The sequence below is a fragment of the Schistocerca nitens genome, chromosome 5, assembly GCF_023898315.1.
Source record: "Schistocerca nitens isolate TAMUIC-IGC-003100 chromosome 5, iqSchNite1.1, whole genome shotgun sequence".
Lineage (NCBI taxonomy): Eukaryota > Metazoa > Arthropoda > Insecta > Orthoptera > Acrididae > Schistocerca > Schistocerca nitens.
The window spans coordinates 310595251-310614441 of NC_064618.1; the positions used below are offsets into that span (position 1 = coordinate 310595251).

At 38.0% G+C, this 19191-nt stretch overlaps 1 protein-coding gene across 1 annotated transcript in view; it reads right to left on the reverse strand.

Annotated features, from left to right (window-relative positions):
* The window catches only part of LOC126259417 (GTP-binding protein 2), a 55267-nt gene extending 39774 nt beyond the window's left edge, over positions 1-15493 (reverse strand). The window contains exons 1-4 of the mRNA XM_049956197.1: positions 15411-15493; positions 11559-11729; positions 2400-2624; positions 998-1207 (exon numbers count right to left, since the gene is read on the reverse strand). Of these exons, the coding sequence (XP_049812154.1) occupies positions 998-1207; positions 2400-2624; positions 11559-11723 (600 nt within the window). The 5' untranslated portion in view covers positions 11724-11729; positions 15411-15493. The remainder of the gene's footprint in view (positions 1-997; positions 1208-2399; positions 2625-11558; positions 11730-15410) is intronic.
* Between the last annotated feature and the right edge of the window lie 3698 nt (positions 15494-19191).

Here is a 19191-nt window from a genome sequence, read left to right on the forward strand (position 1 = left end):
AATCAAACGAAATCAATACTGACCACATCCACACTTTCTTCCATTGTAAATTTGCTATCAACATTCGCTAACAGCTCAAAAACAACAGTAATATATGTAAAGACAATACTAGAGGCATAATGACTTACACTATAACAGTCAGTCTAAGTATGGTATACAAACAGGAAAAGGATTCTACATCTACATGATTACTCGGCAATTCACAATTAATTGCCTGGTTCACCAAAGCACCTTCAAGCTATTTCTCTACCGTTCCGCTTGCGAACAGCAAGTGGGAAAAACTAACACTTAAAGCTTTTGGCGCAAGCTCTGATTTCTCTTATTTTATTATGATCATTTCTCCCTATGCAGGTAGGTGCCAACAACATATTTTCACACTCTGAGGAGAAAGCTGTTGATTGAAATTTCATGAGACGATCTTGCCACAATGAAAAATATCTTTGTTTTAAAGACTGCCACCCCAACTTGTGTATCATATCTGTGGCACTCTCTCCCCTATTTCGTAATAATACAAAATGAGCTGATCTTCTTTGGACTTCATTGATGTCCTCTGTCAATCCCCAACTTATGCGAATCCCACACTGCACAGCAATAGTCCAGAATGAAACTGGAAAAGTGTTTATTGCATCTATTTGGAGCCTAAACAACAATCCATGCAATGTCTGCATAGTAATTCACCAAAACGGAAAAAGTTTAAACAAGCACATTCTGTACGGATCATAAGCTGTGCAAGATTTCACTGAGTAAGTCTTTGACAGGCAATGTTGTATTTAATCAAGGTTCAGAGATTATTTTCCCAGTGTTACATACTTCAATTCATGTCTCATGAATGTTTAAAGCAGGATATTGCTTCTATCTGTAAGTACCTTTTCAGATCTTACAGAAAGGTAAATACGACACAATGTGAGAACATATGACAAAATGCGATAACATATTTGTCAAAAATAAGTAAACAGTAAATTGTGTGTAAGCAAAATAATTGTCTATATTTCCTTACCTGCGAATCAAATCCAAGAATTTCATGTGATATAGATGATGTCCTTCCTGACTGTACTTCGTGGAGATGACGGAACATGTTGAGCCGAGCACAACCTCTGCCATTGTCCAACTGTCCTTGGGTGAGTACTCCAAGCAATGTTGACTTTCCAGCATCTGCACTTCCCATTACAGCTACACGTACCTCAATGTTGTGTTGGTCATCAGGTACCTCAAGTAAAATACAACTGTTTGTCAATCATACAATACGATACAAAATTGACAATCCTGTTGCACAATGTTTAGTCAAAACTAACACAATCAACATGCAAAGATGGAACTACAACAAGCCGGTGATTAAAAATAATGATCTAATTTTAACAATTTATACTAACTGAGAGCCATACACTACAAAACAGTGACTAAACGCAAAATACTTACAAAAATCATGCTTTTCTTACATTTTGCAATGTTATTATTGCCCTATGATCCAGTTATATAATATTCTAAATTACAACACAGTACATATTCCAGGAAAGAAAATAGTACCAATGACCTCAGCAGTTTGGTCTCATAAGACCAACCACAAAAGAAATTTGTGTTGACAGAATGGGTATGGCACAGAGTTTTAGAGAAACCCAACTCGATGATGATCCATCAGTAACTGTGTTTTAACCTCAGTCTGAAACATGATGAGAACTACTCAACTGAAGGCTTTTCATATACAAGTGCCTTGTGTTAATGATAAAAGCAAACATGTTGGTGCCACCAAAATGCTCTTAGGGTATAGATTCTGTGGTTAATTTTCAGTGATGTAACATTTCATGCAGATGATAAATTTAACTGTCATAACACCATAACCTGCATGTATGGGGGCTCAGTGGCAGCAGAAGGAGTGTGTGTGTGTGTGTGTGTGTGTGTGTGTGTGTGTGTGTAAGGAGTGCGGGTGTTTTTGAGGGCAACACAATGACTGGAATGAGCTGCAGTTATGGTTTTTGCCACAACTCCATGAATGAGGACTATGGCAATTTCATACTCCAACAGGACCCCCCCCCCCCTTTCCTACACATGTAATCACTGGCACAACTATGTACGACAATTTCTAAATGACACACTGTATAATTATAGACAGAAAGCATAGTACCCACATCCCAAATCTTTAGCCTGTAAGCCCAAAAAATCAGTGGCAGTAACTTTTGTTGGTGAAGAGATCTTACATAATGTGTATGATAAATTTAGTTATTGCCTAGATATTGCCCTTTCAAATGTTAGTGGACATAATGAGTACTTGTAACAACATTGCAAAAAACTTCAGGTGTTTTGGGTATTTTGAAAATATTTCCAGTTTTGTAGCATATTACCATCAATAAATATAATTAGTTCATTCTTTTCGAAACACTCAGTATTATTACTATCATTCTTACCTTTCTGACAAGGACCTCTGCTACTTTTCTGCCATTTCCATTCTCATTATCAATCAGTCTCTCTCTCAGTATTGTGGTTGTGGCACCTAACTTGAAAGCCATCTGCTGAAGTGTCTGCAGGCTTGCAGACATTTCATAATCTGACAATCCTGCCAAAACTCCATTATCTTCTACACCAATTTCATAAATGGCTTCACCCTGGCCCTCACGCAGTCGCCATTTCATCTTTGAGGAAAAAAGAAGATAATTAATTATTCGAGAAACATGATATAAATAAAAAGTACTAGAAACAATTATTATTATTATTATTATTTCAAATATGAGATTTTCATTAAGTTCCATGTCAATGGCAACTGATCAACCTTACTTAATTTGTTACACTGATGTAAAGTGAATGACTTCCTTTCCTGATCTAATTCTAAACATAGCACATTAAAGACTGCAAGGGAGAGAAATTATTTATTGTGGACATATCTGAAGAACTCTAATCAAATTTATTTTCTCCACTGTACTATTCCATCTTCTACAGGTACAACCAAGTCACTTACTGTATGAAAAATTCTGAAATCTACATGAAGTAAGACTGTATCACTAAGGATCAGCAGCACCACACAATTAATTATTTTAATAAATTTGAAAAATCTGTCTTTACTCAGAATGTAAATGACGAAGTGACAGCCCTTGGGTAACTTTCCAACTGTGAACATAATATTCTTTTATTGGAAGCTACAGGGAAAACCACAGAGAAAAACAGTTTATAAATGTGAATAAACCAACAAAAGAAAAAACAAAAAGTTAAAATGCACATGAAAAGTCCACAACAATGATGGAATACAACACGGTTGTCAAGTACTAGTTTTCATTTATTTCATGTACAACTTCTAACAGATGAACCTGCACAATGACAAATGTTTTTGAATTGTGACTGTGATCTCTCCTAAACAGTTATTTCAAGGCAATATAAGAATGTTCACACACAGTGATAAGGTTTTGAAGGGAAGGGAGAGAGGTTAAAGAGTTCAGCAACTCAATGACATTGAATTAATTAAAAACGCAGGACCTTCCTGCTTCCAGGCAGATATGATTGCAGTGCTCTAACCATTGTGCTGCCCACCATGGGATGTATGTATTCACCATCTAAAATATTTCTACTAGAAAAAGGTGTTTCCTTGTTAACAGTTTTGAGTGTCAATCCGTGTAACAGCTGCAAAATACATAGTAAAATTCCCACTTACTAGGTGACAGGACTCACAGAGACGAAAAGATATATACAGGGAGAGTCAAAACTGACTTTACAGCTTTGGAATGGTATAGAAATTTATTGAGATAACTTACAGAATCAGTAGACGTGTCATTTTGTAGCAAACAACCTCAAGTTTCCCATAAAAGTGTCATGTGTCATTTTGGTTCGATGCAACTACCATTTGTGATGCAGCATACATCCCAGTGGTAATCAATTTTCTCCCACACTCATTGCAGCAAATCAGGCACAACTTGTGTAACAGCAGCATAGATTCAATTTTTCAGGTCGGGTAAATTGTTTAGTAGGAGAATACCACTGTTTTTAACAAAACCTAAGAGAAAGAAATCCACTGGTGTCAAGTCTGAGGAGCAAGGTGGCCATGCAATTGGCCCTTCATGGCCAATCCACTGACCTGTGAAGCAGTTTATCGAGGAACCCTTAAACTTTCGTGAGGAAATGAGGTCGTGGACTGTCTTGCTGGTAGTAAACCACCCTGTCTCGGTCACCATCATCAACCTGTGGAATTAAAAAGTTTTCCAGCTCTCCCCAACCTGTTCAATATAACAATCAACATGCGGGTGATCTGGTGATTTACCATGCCACAGTGAACAATTCGTCTCAACAAAGTTCTTGTGTCAAGAGTAAATTGTATGCCTGCTTGGAGATTTTTTAGCATATTCAATGTGAAACTTACGCCAAACAGTTGTTGCAGAGTTTGTTTCATGAAACCAAAACACACAGCGAGCATGCTCTGCACCAGTGGTAGTAGTCATATTAACTGACCACTATGCTGGCACTCCTGGTGGCGGAATGGGGTACTAATGCAATACGTGGATCAATCTTGAGGATGGTTGCTATAAAATGACACACCTACCGACTCTGTAGGTCATCAATAAATTTCTGTATCATTTTAAAATTGTATCCTTTTTTAATCACCCTGTATAAGGCTTTCAGAAGCAGGAGAATGAAAGAAAGGAAGACTTGTGTTTAGCATCATGTTGTTGATGAGGTCAGCAGATCGAGAACAAGGTTGGCCAAGGAAAGTAATCAGCATTTTGCTTTTCACTGAAATCACCCCAAAATATGCCTTGAAGATTTATAAAAATCATGGGAAACCTAAATCTGCATCACCAGAGGACATTCTTTCAAATTATTGTAGAGATAAGATCTTTCTCTAACTGTGGCATAAGACTGCCCACACCATCTACATATAATTTGTAATTGTGTTGGATTTTGTTCTGTCATACCTAACACATACTTATTTTCTGATTAAAAAAGGTAATCCTGTCCACAAACCACAGATGGATTTGAACACTACAAGAGTTTTACTAAGAACAGTTTTGCTGGAAGAGGAATGCACGTGACTCCTCAACTTAAGCACTAATTTGCCCAGCCAGTTATAGTGGAACAGTTTAACACAGCCTCCAAGTCACTGTACTACTTAGCATTTTTCAAATTAAAAAAAAAGTGACAAAAAATTCTTGCACTGACAGGGTACTGAAACCTGGACCTTGAGTTTTGTACAGCGTGACACTTACCCAAAGAGCAACTAAGTCACAGCATTTTTTGATGACAAATGTAGTATTACTTTCAGAAAAAGCACTTTTGCAAGAACAATCTGCAAATCTACACGTACATGTACCTGCTTCTCTGTATGGTATATTAAGTCTAGGAGTACACACAGTGTCAATGTCCGTGTGCTCTTTTCCATCAAATGACCACCACATTCACTTCCACATCCTCTGTAGATAATCAGAATGAGCACACTAATCACAACCTCCAATTCAACTTCCAGTTAATCAGCATGTGCTAATTAGTTATACTCCTGCCAAATAGCTGCCTCATTTCTTGACACTGGGCAGGCTCCAATTGTTTGTCAGCTCTAGCAGTGGTACTAGAGATAAATGGAGGCAGTCTACTACTTGGAACTAAAAGTTATTCTCCAGCTAATCAGACCCACTGACCAAGTCTACTTATAGAAGCAGAGCCTCCTTCAACTAGTACAGGAGGAGGGCGTGGAAAATTAATAATGCATTGTGCAGTAAATTCATTCATGGTGCTAGAAGGAGGAGGGCACAGAAGGAATTAACATGAGGAAAACAACAATAAATGTGTGGGCATCACATATTGGCAAAAATTTAGTGAAATGAAATGATTTCTGATTTGGCTGCAATTAGGCAATGAAATAATTTCAATGGCGACAAGAGAAAATTTGTGCCGGACTGGGATTAAAACCCAGATTTACTGCTTCTTGCGAATGTACGCCTTGATTATCTCAGCCATCCGGACACAACCCCCATCCAACCCAAATTCACATTTTGTCCCACACTACTGACGTAAAAGGATTCTGAGTTTGAATACTGGAATGTTTCACACAAGAGCTTTCTCTTATTCCATGCAGCAGGAAATTGAAGAAAACTTATAGCTCTAAGAAGAATAACAGAGACATCAAATTTGAATGCTTTAAAATAGATATTAACTTTGCTCAAATATAAGGAAAATGGAAATTCATTCATAAACCACTCATCCTGTGCACAAGCAACACAGAAAATGAACACACGCAGTGCAGCACCATACAACGACAAAGCAGACAGCAACAATTTTTTCAAAAGATATGCTCACGTTGACCGATATGCCTCACTATACAAACAAGCTGTATACGCAAGAGGACATTTCAGTGCTCTTATAAAGACTGAGCTGCATTAACAGAATAATCTACATTATTGTCGCTGCTAGGTACAGGAGAAAAATTAATTGGACTTCATGGTTTTATTACTATAGCTATCTGAAGGTCATTCGTGTACTAAGGGGCTGAGAGTTTGCAATGTTGGAACTGATTTTCTGTCATAGTTGCAAATCGTGTACTTCAAATTGTTTTGCAAGCACATTTCAAGATACAACCACATTATGGAAAAGAGAAGTCTCACCTGTATGAAGACACCTTAAGGGGACACAGTCACGGACAGTCTCAAAAAAATCGATTTTTTTTTTAGGCTTAATCTATGCTCCAATTATTTGGCTACAAAATGCCGTTTGTTTCATACAAATCTGATTATTAGATTCGGAGTTATTAATTTGTTCGTGAAGCATGGTAACTAGCGTCACGTCCATTTTTGCTATGTCTTGTGCAGTAGTCAGCATTGACTATAGTACAACAATCATTTATGTTCTACAGATATAAATACTCTTTATTTGGGTTGCAAGAGAGAATTGTTATTCTTATGTTTGCCAGCCTGTCTGCACTGTCGACTATCGTTTGTCAGTTTCTTCATCCTAGTTGTTTACGCTTTGGTGATACAAATGTATGATTTTGTGAAATGTTATAACACAATGGGTAGAATAAGGAAGTTTGGATATAAGCCTAAGTTTCGTGGAAATAAATATGTAAAAATAAACCACGAAACTGCTAGTTTTGAACAGAGGGCAGAAAACAGTATTGAAAGTGAAGTCAGTGCGAGTGTCAGTGCTTCAAGCAAGAAGCTTCTAGGTGCTGCCGGTTTTCCAAGTGCCTCTCAAATGCGTGACAATGCAATATGTGGTTTGAACAGTGTTTCTGTTGTTACTGATACAAACATTCTGATCTCCATGGGGTTATTACGTGAACTTATCGAAAAACACACAAATTGTAAAAACTGTGGTGGAAACGTTACTTTGCACGAAGATGTGGTGAAAACCAAGGGAATTGTTTGTATTTTGGTTTTGACATGTTTGGAATGTAGCTGTACTGACAATACAATGTCATCCCACGTAACATGAAGCAGATGGTATGAAAACAATCTAAGATTAGTGTATGCACTTAGATCTATTGGAAAAGGGCGAAGTGCAGGTGCTGTTCTTTGTGCAGTGATGAACATTCCTCCACCCCCAAGAAAGTTTGATGTTTACAACAAGACTATTGGTGCAGTTGTAGCTGAGGTAAGTGAATCTACAATGTTGAAAGCAGCCAAAGAAGCAGTTCAGTTGAATGATATGAAATCTGACCCAAGGCAAACTTCTGCTGGCTTTGATGGCAGTTGGCAGAAATGTGGGCATACATCCCTAAATGGCATTGTGTCAGCAACTCCTTTTGATACTGGGAAGGTTCTGGATATTGAAATCATTACTAAGTTCCGTGACATCTGTAGCAAAAATCCCACTATACAACATGTGTGCAAAAAGGACTATGATGGCATGGAAGTGGCTGGTGTTGTTAACATTTTCAAAATATCTGTGCAGTCAAGAGGTATCCTCTATACAGATTGTCTTGGGGACGGGGACAGTAAGGCTTATCAGAAAGTGGTAGAAGATAAACCTTATGGGCCTAGAGCCAAAATTAATAAACTGGAATGTATAGGACATGTACAGAAAAGAATGGGATCATGACTTCTAAAGATATGTAAGGAAAAAAAGTTAGGTGGTAAAGGGGGCCTGATAAAGGCTGAAATAGACAGGATCCCGACTTATTATGGTATGGCCATTAGAAATAACTGCAACAATGTAGAAGCAATGAGGAGAGCCATCTGGGCTATATTCTTGCATAAAATTTCAACAGATGAGGAACCACAACATAACCTTTGCCCACGGGGACCTGACAGCTTGTGCAAATTCAACAACCCAGCTACATCTTCCAGCTATAAGCACAAACATTCGATTCCAGAAAAATCCTGCTAGCTGTGAAACCCATTTTCAGAGACCTTAGCCAACAAGAGCTCTTGAAAAAGTGTCTCCATGGAAAAACTCAAAACCCAAATGAAAGTTTGAATTCTGTCATTTGGACAAGGCTACCAAAAACTGTTTTCGTTAGAAAAGAAACACTAAAATTTTGTGTTCATGATGCAGTGATGTGCTTCAATGCTGGTGTGTCAAAGAAGACTGATGTATTAAGACTCTTGGGAACAAAGGATGGTATCAATACTGGAAGGGGACTGAAAAAGATTGACATGGACCGTATCCATTATGCTGATATTTCTGCAGGAAATGCTACCAAGGAGGCCAGAATAGCCAGAAGATCAAAGAAAAGAAGAAAAGAAGATAAAGATCAAGAGGCTGAGCCACAGAGTAGCCCTGGAATGTTTTAAAAGTGTGTCTGTATGACATTGTACATTACATTCTTGCATGTAAAACTTAAATACCATTTTTCTCAAAACTACATTTTTTGACCTTCTGGTACACTTTTCTCAAAAACTATGACTGCTACAGACATCAGACTTACAGTATCTCTTCTTAATACAACGATGATTAATTAGATAAAAAAAAAATAGACCAGTAGTGATAAAAAGAACAGATTTACAAGCTCCAAGGTGTTTAGAAAAATTTTAATTTTTTGTCTTATGTTGTTGTTGTTGTGGTCTTCAGTCCTGAGACTGGTTTGATGCAGCTCTCCATGATACTCTATCCTGTGCAAGCTTCTTCATCTCCCAGTACCTACTGCAACCTACATCCTTCCGAATCTGCTTAGTGTATTCATCTCTTGGTCTCCCTCTACGATTTTTACCCTCCACACTGCCCTCCAATCCTAAATTTGTGATCCCTTGATGCCTCAAAACATGTCCTACCAATCGGTCCCTTCTTTTTGTCAAGCTGTGCCACAAACTCCTCTTCTCCCCAATTCTATTCAATACCTCCTCATTAGTTATGTGATCTACCCATCTAATCTTCAGCATTCTTCTGTAGCACCACATTTCGAAAGCTTTATTCTCTTCTTGTCCAAACTATTTATCATCCATGTTTCACTTACATACATGGCTACACTCCATACAAATACTTTCAGAAACGACTTCCTGACACTTATATCTATACTCGATGATAACAAATTTCTCTTCTTCAGAAACGATTTCCTTGCCATTGCCAGTCTACATTTTACATCCTCTCTACTTCGACCATCATCAGTTATTTTACTCCGTAAATAGCAAAACTCCTTTACTACTTTAAGTGTCTCATTTCCTAATCTAATTCCCTCAGCATCACCCAATTTAATTTGACTACATTCCTTTATCTTCGTTTTGCTTTGGTTGATGTTCATCTTATATCCTCCTTTCAAGACACTGTCCATTCCGTTCAACTGCTCTTCCAAGTCCTTTGCTGTCTCTGACAGAATTACAATGTCATCGGCGAACCTCAAAGTTTTTATTTCTTCTCCATGGATTTTAATACCTACTCCGAATTTTTCTTTTGTTTCCTTTACTACTTGCTCAATATACAGATAGAATAACATCGGGGATAGGCTACAACCCTGTCTCACTCCCTTCCCAACCATTGCTTCCCTCTCATGTCCCTCGACTATTATAACTGCCATCTGGTTTCTGTACAAATTGTAAATAGCCTTTCGCCTCCTGTATTTTACACCTGCCACCTTCAGTATTTGAAAGAGAGTGTTCCAGTTAACATTGTCAAAAGCTTTCTCTAAGTCTACAAATACTAGAAACGTAGGTTTGCCTTTTCTTAATCTTTCTTCCAAGATAAGCCGTAAGGTTAGTATTGCCTCACGTGTTCCAACATTTCTACGGAATCCAAACTGATCTTCCCAGAGGTCGGCTTCTACTAGTTTTTCCATTCGTCTGTAAAGAATCCGCATTAGTATTTTGCAGCCGTGACTTATTAAACTGATAGTTCGGTAATTTTCACATTTGTCAACAGCTGCTTTCTTTGGGATTGGAATTATTATATTCTTGAAGTCTGAGGGTATTTCGCCTGTTTCATACATCTTGCTCACCAGATGGTAGAGTTTCATCATGACTGGCTCTCCCAAGGCCATCAGTAGTTCTAATGGAATGTTGTCTACTCCCGGGGCCTTGTTTCGACTCAGGTCTTTCAGTGCTCTGTAAAACTCTTCATGCAGTATCTTATCTCCCATTTCGTCTTCATCTACGTCCTCTTCCATTTCCATAATATTGTCCTCAAGTACATCGCCCTTGTATAAACCCTCTATATACTCCTTCCACCTTTCTGCTTTCTCTTATTTGCTTAGAACTGGGTTTCCATCTGAGCTCTTGATATTCATACAAGTGGTTCTCTTCTCTCCAAAGGTCTCTTTAATTTTCCTGTAGGCTGTATCTATCTTACCCCTAGTGAGATAAGCCTCTACATCCTTACATTTGTCCTCTAGCCATCCCTGCTTAGCCATTTTGCATTTCCTGTCGATCTCATTTTTGAGACGTTTGTATTCCTTTTTGCCTGCTTCATTTACTGCATTTTTATATTTTCTCCTTTCATCAATTAAATTCAACATTTCTTCTGTTACGCAAGGATTTCTATTAGTCCTCGTCTTTTTACCTATTTGATCGTCTGCTGCCTTCACTACTTCATCCCTCAGAGCTACCCATTCTTCTTCTACCGTATTTCTTTCCCCCACTCCTGTCAATTGTTCCCTTATGCTCTCCCTGAAACTCTGTACAACCTCTGGTTTAGTCAGTTTATCCAGGTCCCATCTCCTTAAATTAGCACCTTTTTGTAGTTTCTTCAGTTTTAATCTACAGTTCATAACCAACAGATTGTGGTCAGAGTCCACATCTGCCCCTGGATGTCTTATAGAACAAAAAAATGATTACTCATGAAATATATAAAATACATTAACCATTTTTATGTGATTTGAGAATGATGTTTCAGCTGTACACTGTAAAAGTTTCGGGTCTTTATCTCCATTAGTTACTTCAGAAAGTGTACCTGACGTTTGCTCGTTTTAGCATTGATTCCTTATGGGAGTTCCCTCGTGACTGTGTCCCCTTAACCTATGGCTGTTTAAAGAGGTCATCCCCAGCATTCTTCTCAGAAGACTAATAGTATATTTCTCTTTGCATAAGAAATAAATACATGATGAATTTCTACAAACAATGCCATTGTCTACTTTCCATTTTGAATATTTTCATGGACTAAACTGAATTTATTTTCTTTTCCCAAGTGTCCGCAGTTTACATACGTGATAACCAGCTACATCTTACCTGTGTAACAAGATGTTCAAAGCGCTGCTTAGATGGGCTGACTAACTTCAGCTTATATTCCACATTCCCCACCTGTGGCTCTGGTGGGAGCTGGTCTGTGAAGGTCTCACCACCATCTCCCAACTCATCAGAGTTCGCTGGGTCGAAGAGTCCGAGGAAGTCCATTGGTGCCTGTAAAAAGAAAGTTTCTGCTTTAGAATCTTACGGGTAAAAGCTGACCAAAAGTGTTGTTTCTGCACAATGAAAGTAGTTAAGAAATGTTTGATGTCATAAACAAGTGATGGATCTGGGAGAGGAAAAAAAAATTTTGATATGGTATGCTGCTGTTCAGCATAGTTTTCCAAATCTTCACTACAAAAAATTCTTTTATTGAAAACACATTGAGTTTAATACGGTCTTTTATCTTTATAAAATACAGTGAAAAGGAGAAGAAAAAATCTGGCGACTGGTATGCCATAATTGCAGTCCAGCACACAGAGTGAAAGTTACCAGCTGCCGGCTTCATTGTGTAACATGCAACTGTACTGAATGACCTACTTGTTCAATGGGTGGAAGAGTGAAACTTTCTTTACATCTGACATAATTCTATTTGATATGTGCATTGCGATTTGTAACAAAATGAAAAATAGTGAATGGCTCCTTTGACAGAAACATAGCTATATGCCTGCTTTTGACAAATATATCAAATATAGCACACCCAGGAGAGTCAGTAATGCAATGTTAACACATTTACATTTAACTATTCTAGAAATGAATTACAATGAAGCACTACAATTAAAAGTGCAGAAAAAAATAGTTAATATGTATGGCTACCACACACAGAACTGACACAAGTTCCTTCTTAACTTTTTTTTATAGACTTACTATTTGAAGATTTACAAGAAGAAAACAAGAAAATATTAATCTGTAGAAAGTGATGTATAACAGCCTACAAAATATTGACCTCCTTTAAGTGGCAATGTCATAGTGACACTACTGTCCCTGAAGCTACATGTTGAAAAACAAAGCGGCAGCTGAAGCCAAGAACCTGTGATGCCTCAGGCCTTCTGGCACAGTGCCTGTTTACGTTCAGCGCATTTTCAGCTTAAAAATAGAACATCAGCACAGCTACACAGAGAAAATATAGTTTCACTCTTTGATTACCAAACAGAATTAGCCTTGACCACTGAAAATTTGAGCTATGGCTACAAGAACAAGTCCCTAACAAATTAAAATAAAAGCTTCACGTGAACAAGGACATTAATTAGTCTGAAGGAACACACTTGAAAAGTCAACACGCTTGAAAAGTCACCTTACAATCAATCTGATATGGTAACTAAAATATTGTTATCATTTGGGTTTAGCAGACTGAACTCTTATTTTAAATATATAGTTCTTATTTATTTAAAAAATATATATACTCACAAACTAGTTACTGAAGTTTGCCAATTGTTTTCCCAAAAGAGTTAAATAAATTTTACAAAATTGCTTTAATATCAGAAGAGTGGTGAGCAGTGATAATCCTAACTGCAAAAGCAAGTAGTGCTTTAAGTCTGTGTGATGCAATGTATTTGTGGAAGAGTGGGGATGTTTTCTTAGTAATAACAGTTTTAACTGTCCCTCTTTATTAATTTTAATTTTTTATTTTACAAAGATTACTGGCATCAAAAAACTGTCCCCATACTTCCATGAATCATAGGAATTATCATATTGATAAAGACATACACAACAGTCATGTTAAAATTAAAAAAGGTAATGTTAACTGCTGCCTGCCTATTTTATGATATTTTGAGGTCCCCTGTGGGTACTTTCATAGAATTCAGAGGCTTCACAAAACTGAAACCAAAAAAATACTACATTTTGATGCATTTATATGACATATGCAGTAATACCACATTTTTTATCAGTTCTCTGACCAAGCAGATTCTTAATATGCACCTTAAAATATTTTCTTTCCAATAGGTATTTTCCTGAAACAGATAATCTTTGAGTATCAAAGACAACTTTTCGTGCTACTACAATTATTACACAATTTGTATCTCTTTATGATAAGAGAATGGAGTAGATGAGATATTTTAATTAGACGGTGATTTTCAGTACACTTAGTCATTATCATTTGGACTACAGAAGGATTCACAAAAATATTTACTCCAGATAAACTTGCAATTATTTCAGTGAAAGTTTCAGCTACAATGCTGTGAAAATCTCGACTAATGTTATATATTGAACATTGAACGGCGCCCCCCCCCCCCTCCCTCCCCCTGAAATTTTGGTTTGTGGAGAGAGACTCATCTATAGCAGAGCCCGAATGTGAAAGCGGAAAATTGGAGTCTGGTAAAAATTTGACTGGCTGCAAAGCCTATTATTTATGTCCATGCCATATTGAAAAATGCAAAGAGGGTCCAATATGTAACTTTTACCAAAATCTCTGCCAACATTTCAAATGCAAGCACCAACTTGATTTCATAAGAAATGTGAAACAAGTAAAAAAGTTAAATACAATTTAAATCACTTATTGTCCTAGTAATTGCTAACAAGCATTAAAAAAATCCAATCCGTACCAAGACAGGACCGATGACCATAGCAGTCCGGTCCCTTTAATCCCCCAAACCAACCAACCAACCGTACCACGTCAGAAACAGAGAGATACCCAGCCAGGGCAATGAAAGCAAGGATTGAGTGTAACATTTGTCAATTATAAATTCGAATTCCAAATAAATGGACCTCAGTCCTATTTGTTGCAGTACAGTGTATGCAACATTAGTTACTTCTGAGTGACACACTCCCTTGTATCTACACAGTCATCCGAACTCTGGAAGTTACTGGTTAGAAAACAGTTGAGGATATTAGCTGCCAAAAATATTAACATTTTTCATTCAAGGTAATGTTTTACAGTGGTAGCTTCTCAAATTTTGCGTCCAGTTTCCGATGATCAAAATCAGCTTCCAGAAGTTATGGTTTCTTCATGTGACTTCTGTATTAATTGTTATATGTGATACTTTTCTATTTTATGTACCTTTCTCTAGTTTGTACTAGCACCAATGAAATATAAAATTATTAAACAGTTTTTTAAGAGCTATGTTGGTACTCTATAAAAGTCTTGCAAGTGACAAGGACAAAAAAAGATGTGATAGGGGGAGGTGAGGATGCCGAAAATACTCAAAAATACAATAAATAGTTTTCTTCTTATACAAATGGCAATGTCATTCATATTTAGTTTGTTATCTAATTAGTTCGAACCCAGGAAAATGACTGGATAAGAGAAAGTGAGTATGTTAGAAGAAGGCTAAAAAACGTAGGGAGACAGTTGCAACATTATTTCAATTTTTCTTTAGTTATCCGACTCTTTAACTGCATTTCGCACTAAAATATGTCGAGAGTTTTACATTAAAATAGTTGTGGCTGGATAATGTCTAACAAGTGAATTTCCTGCGTTATATTGTGTTCAAGCGAAACCTTTGTCAAGAGGTAACATACACGTACAAAACTATGATGAAACAAGTTTTTAAAACTTTTATTATCATGTACGAGATGGTTTGCAACGTCCGTATACTTACGGATGTTGGTGATACGCTACTCCCAGTTTTTGTAATTAAGACGTAAACTAAAGTTTCTGTGTAAAAGGATATGCATCGATAACATTCTTGAAAGTTTAAGGTGAACTGCTGCTTATCAAAATGATGTGGTAAAGGGGCATTTCGTAAATTCTTAATCACCAACTGGCAAGCGCACAAACTGACAGTTGTTAACAGCTTGTTTACAAACAAAGACAACAATACAATCAAGAACCAAAACAGAAAGCCACAAAAGCACGATGAGAATATAGTTAATGTATAACTATTTCGTTAGCAAAAATGTTGCAGAATTACTTACCGTCCAACACAATTACACAAAAACCGAGATATATCAACATATCCTCTCTCCTGCTGCCATTTTCACTCTCTCTTCCCCCTCCAGTTTTATTTTTGCTGGTTGCTACGGAAGAGCAATGCTGCCAACGTGGATGCCGTTTTAATTGCGTCGTCAAGGTAATATATATCTTAATTAACTGAATCTACAATGTGAAAAGTGTAGCCTTAACTCTGTGCCTTACATTAATATTGAACAGAGACTAGATAAAAAGACGTTGTTGAGGTGTTTCTCCTTGTTTTCCATTTAGTTTGTTCCAGTGTGATAAGTAGTCACTGTTGGCAAAAGATATATCCCGTAAGGCGGGAGTAAGTTGTCCCATGAATAACTCAAATTACATCAGCCAGCGAATTATTGCACTTGCAAAGGAAATCGAATTACTGTCGCTCTTATTCGACATTAAAAGGGAAGATTAAACACGTTCATGATTTGAAGGGCTTCCTTCGTAATCTCATTAACCCGCATTCAATGTCCACCGACAAATAAACAGTTAACTAATCTTTCTTTCGGGGGGCACAACGAAAGACGCAGCTATTGCAGCTAGTTGCAATGATAGTCGTTTTCATAATTGTATATCGTTTTACTGAGCTGCAGATTTTAGAACATGATACTCAGATTTGTAATATGCATGGTTTCATTAATGATAATAGTTTTCTGTGCACGAAACTGTATACGATTTTACGTTACTACACGAAATCTGGCGAAGGTCACGCAAAACAATTGTATCTCAAGGGCAACAGTTCAACGTATTATTGGGTACACATTGTTGAATATAATTGGAGTAACCGGACTCTGAAGATCATGCTACAGTGAAGAATTGACAGAATTATATTTCATGAAAATAACTGATGATATCTGCATCTAATGACTGATATAAACGACATTAGAAAAAGGGTTACCAATGAGAAAGAATGCTGTTTAAATCAGAATGAAAAAGCGTCACTCATGGAATCATTAATCAATCATTATAATGTCACGGAATTCACTTTTAATGACGAACGTAACGTTATTTTATTGATTGCGCAACGGAATACGGAGTTACTTTCCCACTACTTGATAAAACAGTTTCATTGTTTTTTCTCGTCTTTCTTCCCGTGTTAATTTCTTATTATATTTCACTTAAGATTTTTTGTTTGGCAGAAATGCTCATAAGTGTTTCAACCCAAAAAATCGAAGATACGGTCTGGAAGCCACTTCTCCATAATCAGAGTGATCACGGAATCTGTTATCTGAATATAGCTTTGAATGTCAGAAAAATATTGCATGTGAAGATGAAGCACAATTTGTGTGTTCCGTTTTGCATCTTTGTCAATTTAATATTTTTAATCGGATACTTACCGCTCTAACCAGAGTATTATTAGTAGTCAGAAGATGATATGATATAGCCTACCTACTGTATAATAGCTAGTAGCTTGTGCACATATCTCAGATCGCATGAAGTATGTTACAGTGTGACTGGAGCAGCGTGATTTATTCACAGATATTCGCTATTTATTTGTTGTTTCCTGCACCAATTGCCTGAAGCTCCCGGACTTTAGAGGCACAACTAGTTGCGAAGGCTCTGTATCGACAACTCTTTGTCCATATTTCCTTCACATAACATCGAAACGGCGTGTAAGAGTTTCTAAACATGCGAAGCGTTAATTGCTTGGAGGCTCTGTTTAATTTATAACTTGTATTTCATAACTAACGACTTCTTCGAGACGGGTTATGTGTTTCTCATTGTTATCTGCTACGATATGGTTTCTTTATATCAAAGCACGAAATCCGCAAGAAAGAGCTTTTCTCATTAACATTAAACACGACAGTGACAAAAATGATGGAACTCCAAAGACGGTGTCCTTTTCTAAACCGAAAGAAATGGATCAGTTACGACACCATTACAGAAGCAGCCAAGCTTAAAAATAATGGTTATGAGAAACCATGCAAATGCCCTATCATTACTGCATCCAGCCAGCCACAGCGGGCCTGTTGCTTGGTGTCAAATCCCGATCACAGCGGGATGCCATTTTTTCCCCTTGCACACAACATTGCCAGAGATGAAAAGAAACATCAACGATTAGAAGTCATAGGGACATGTAGAGATTGTGTCGGTTGAGCGAATGTTAAAGTAAAAATTCAGTCAACAAATAATTACGATAGCAAGACAACATTTTGATTCGAATACTAAGATGATATTGTTATTCTGATCACCAGCGAGAGGAGAATGACAGAGGAATGGAAGAAATACGCGGAACAGAAGATTTTTATCTGCAAAATACATTACCACCCAGGTCACGGGACTTCCATACTGCTCAAGTATGGGATTACCAGATAGTCGGCATTCGTCTGGATTCCCCAACTTTTCATACGATGTCCAGACTCCAGTTAAATATCAAGTCTCCCGACGAACAGCTTCTCGTAAAGTTCTATACAAAAGAATAATTTGAATTTGCCGTGCGCTTTTATTTTAATTCACTTCATTGCCGAATGGAACTCCTTTCTTCCAGCAATGCGGAGACATTGCTTAGCCACAGCCTGGGGGATGTTTCCAGAAGGTAAGAGACGAGGTACTGGTGGAATTAAAGCTGTGAGGACGGGTCAGGAGTCGTGCTAGGGTAGCTCAGTTGGTATTGGACCTCCATCAACGGACCGAATTTGTTAACGTCTATCAGGCATCACGAATTCCGCATATAGCGCAAACACTACTGATGCCTAAATACATAGCTCGGAGCATCATGGCGGCATTCGATTCCTTTGTCAGCTTTGGAATGATATTAAGGTTCGATACGACTCCCTCACTCTTCCTAAAGGGCGAGGCGGACTTGGCCTTGTCAGTATTCGTGATCGAGCAGTGTCTCTATACTTTACAATGCACCTCAAGCTTTGGCGACGATGCCCGACCAGCATCACGGGATTACTGATGGAGGCTCGCGACACCATATTCCCCTGACCCTCCGGTGGCGCTTACCCTTTTCCTACTTTAGGAGGTTTTATCTGGAGTGTAGCTACCTAGGGGACGTTCTCCCCGTCTCTCGCTTACCAACGGCCAGCGACATCTACCGCACACTAATTCGCCGCCGGTCGCCTAATATCTTCGAACTGACATGTCCTACCGTGCGTTGGAACATAGTATGGCGCACTGTCAACACGGTATCGCTCGATTCAGATGTACGTTCGACCTAGTATTTGACGGTGAACAGAAAAATTACTCGAGAGAGACTCCATAGGATCCATCTTGCAGATTCGCCTTTATGTGTGAATGTCCAGGATACAGACGAACACCGGCTCCATTGTGGGCCGGCAGAAGAGATATGGTATTTTGTGCGTTAAATTTCGGCCCTCTTTTTACGAATGTCGCTCTCTTATGTTGATTCCCTCACTCTCCTCTGCGCGGACGCTGTTTGTTACCCGAGGACGAAACACAACGCTGTCACGTGGATCAGAGGTCACGCAATTCATTATTTGTTTGGAGGTGGTGTGATAGGACTCATGGACTTTTGAAACTATTTAAACGATCGTCGTTGTGCTATTGTGAAGACCCCTAAGTACAGTCAATACTTTTCGAACTTCTTGTGGAGCATCTTCCACGATACGCCCCGTAGTTGGATTATTCATTGCAGGAGATAAATTTGATATATACACAAGGAGAGGAACAAATAAGAAGCTACACATTACAAGAAGACATGCCATGAAAATGGGGCCGCGGCGTCTGTAGAGTATCGACCCCGCATGTGCGTGTTTATTTTTCTTTCTTTCAGAGGCA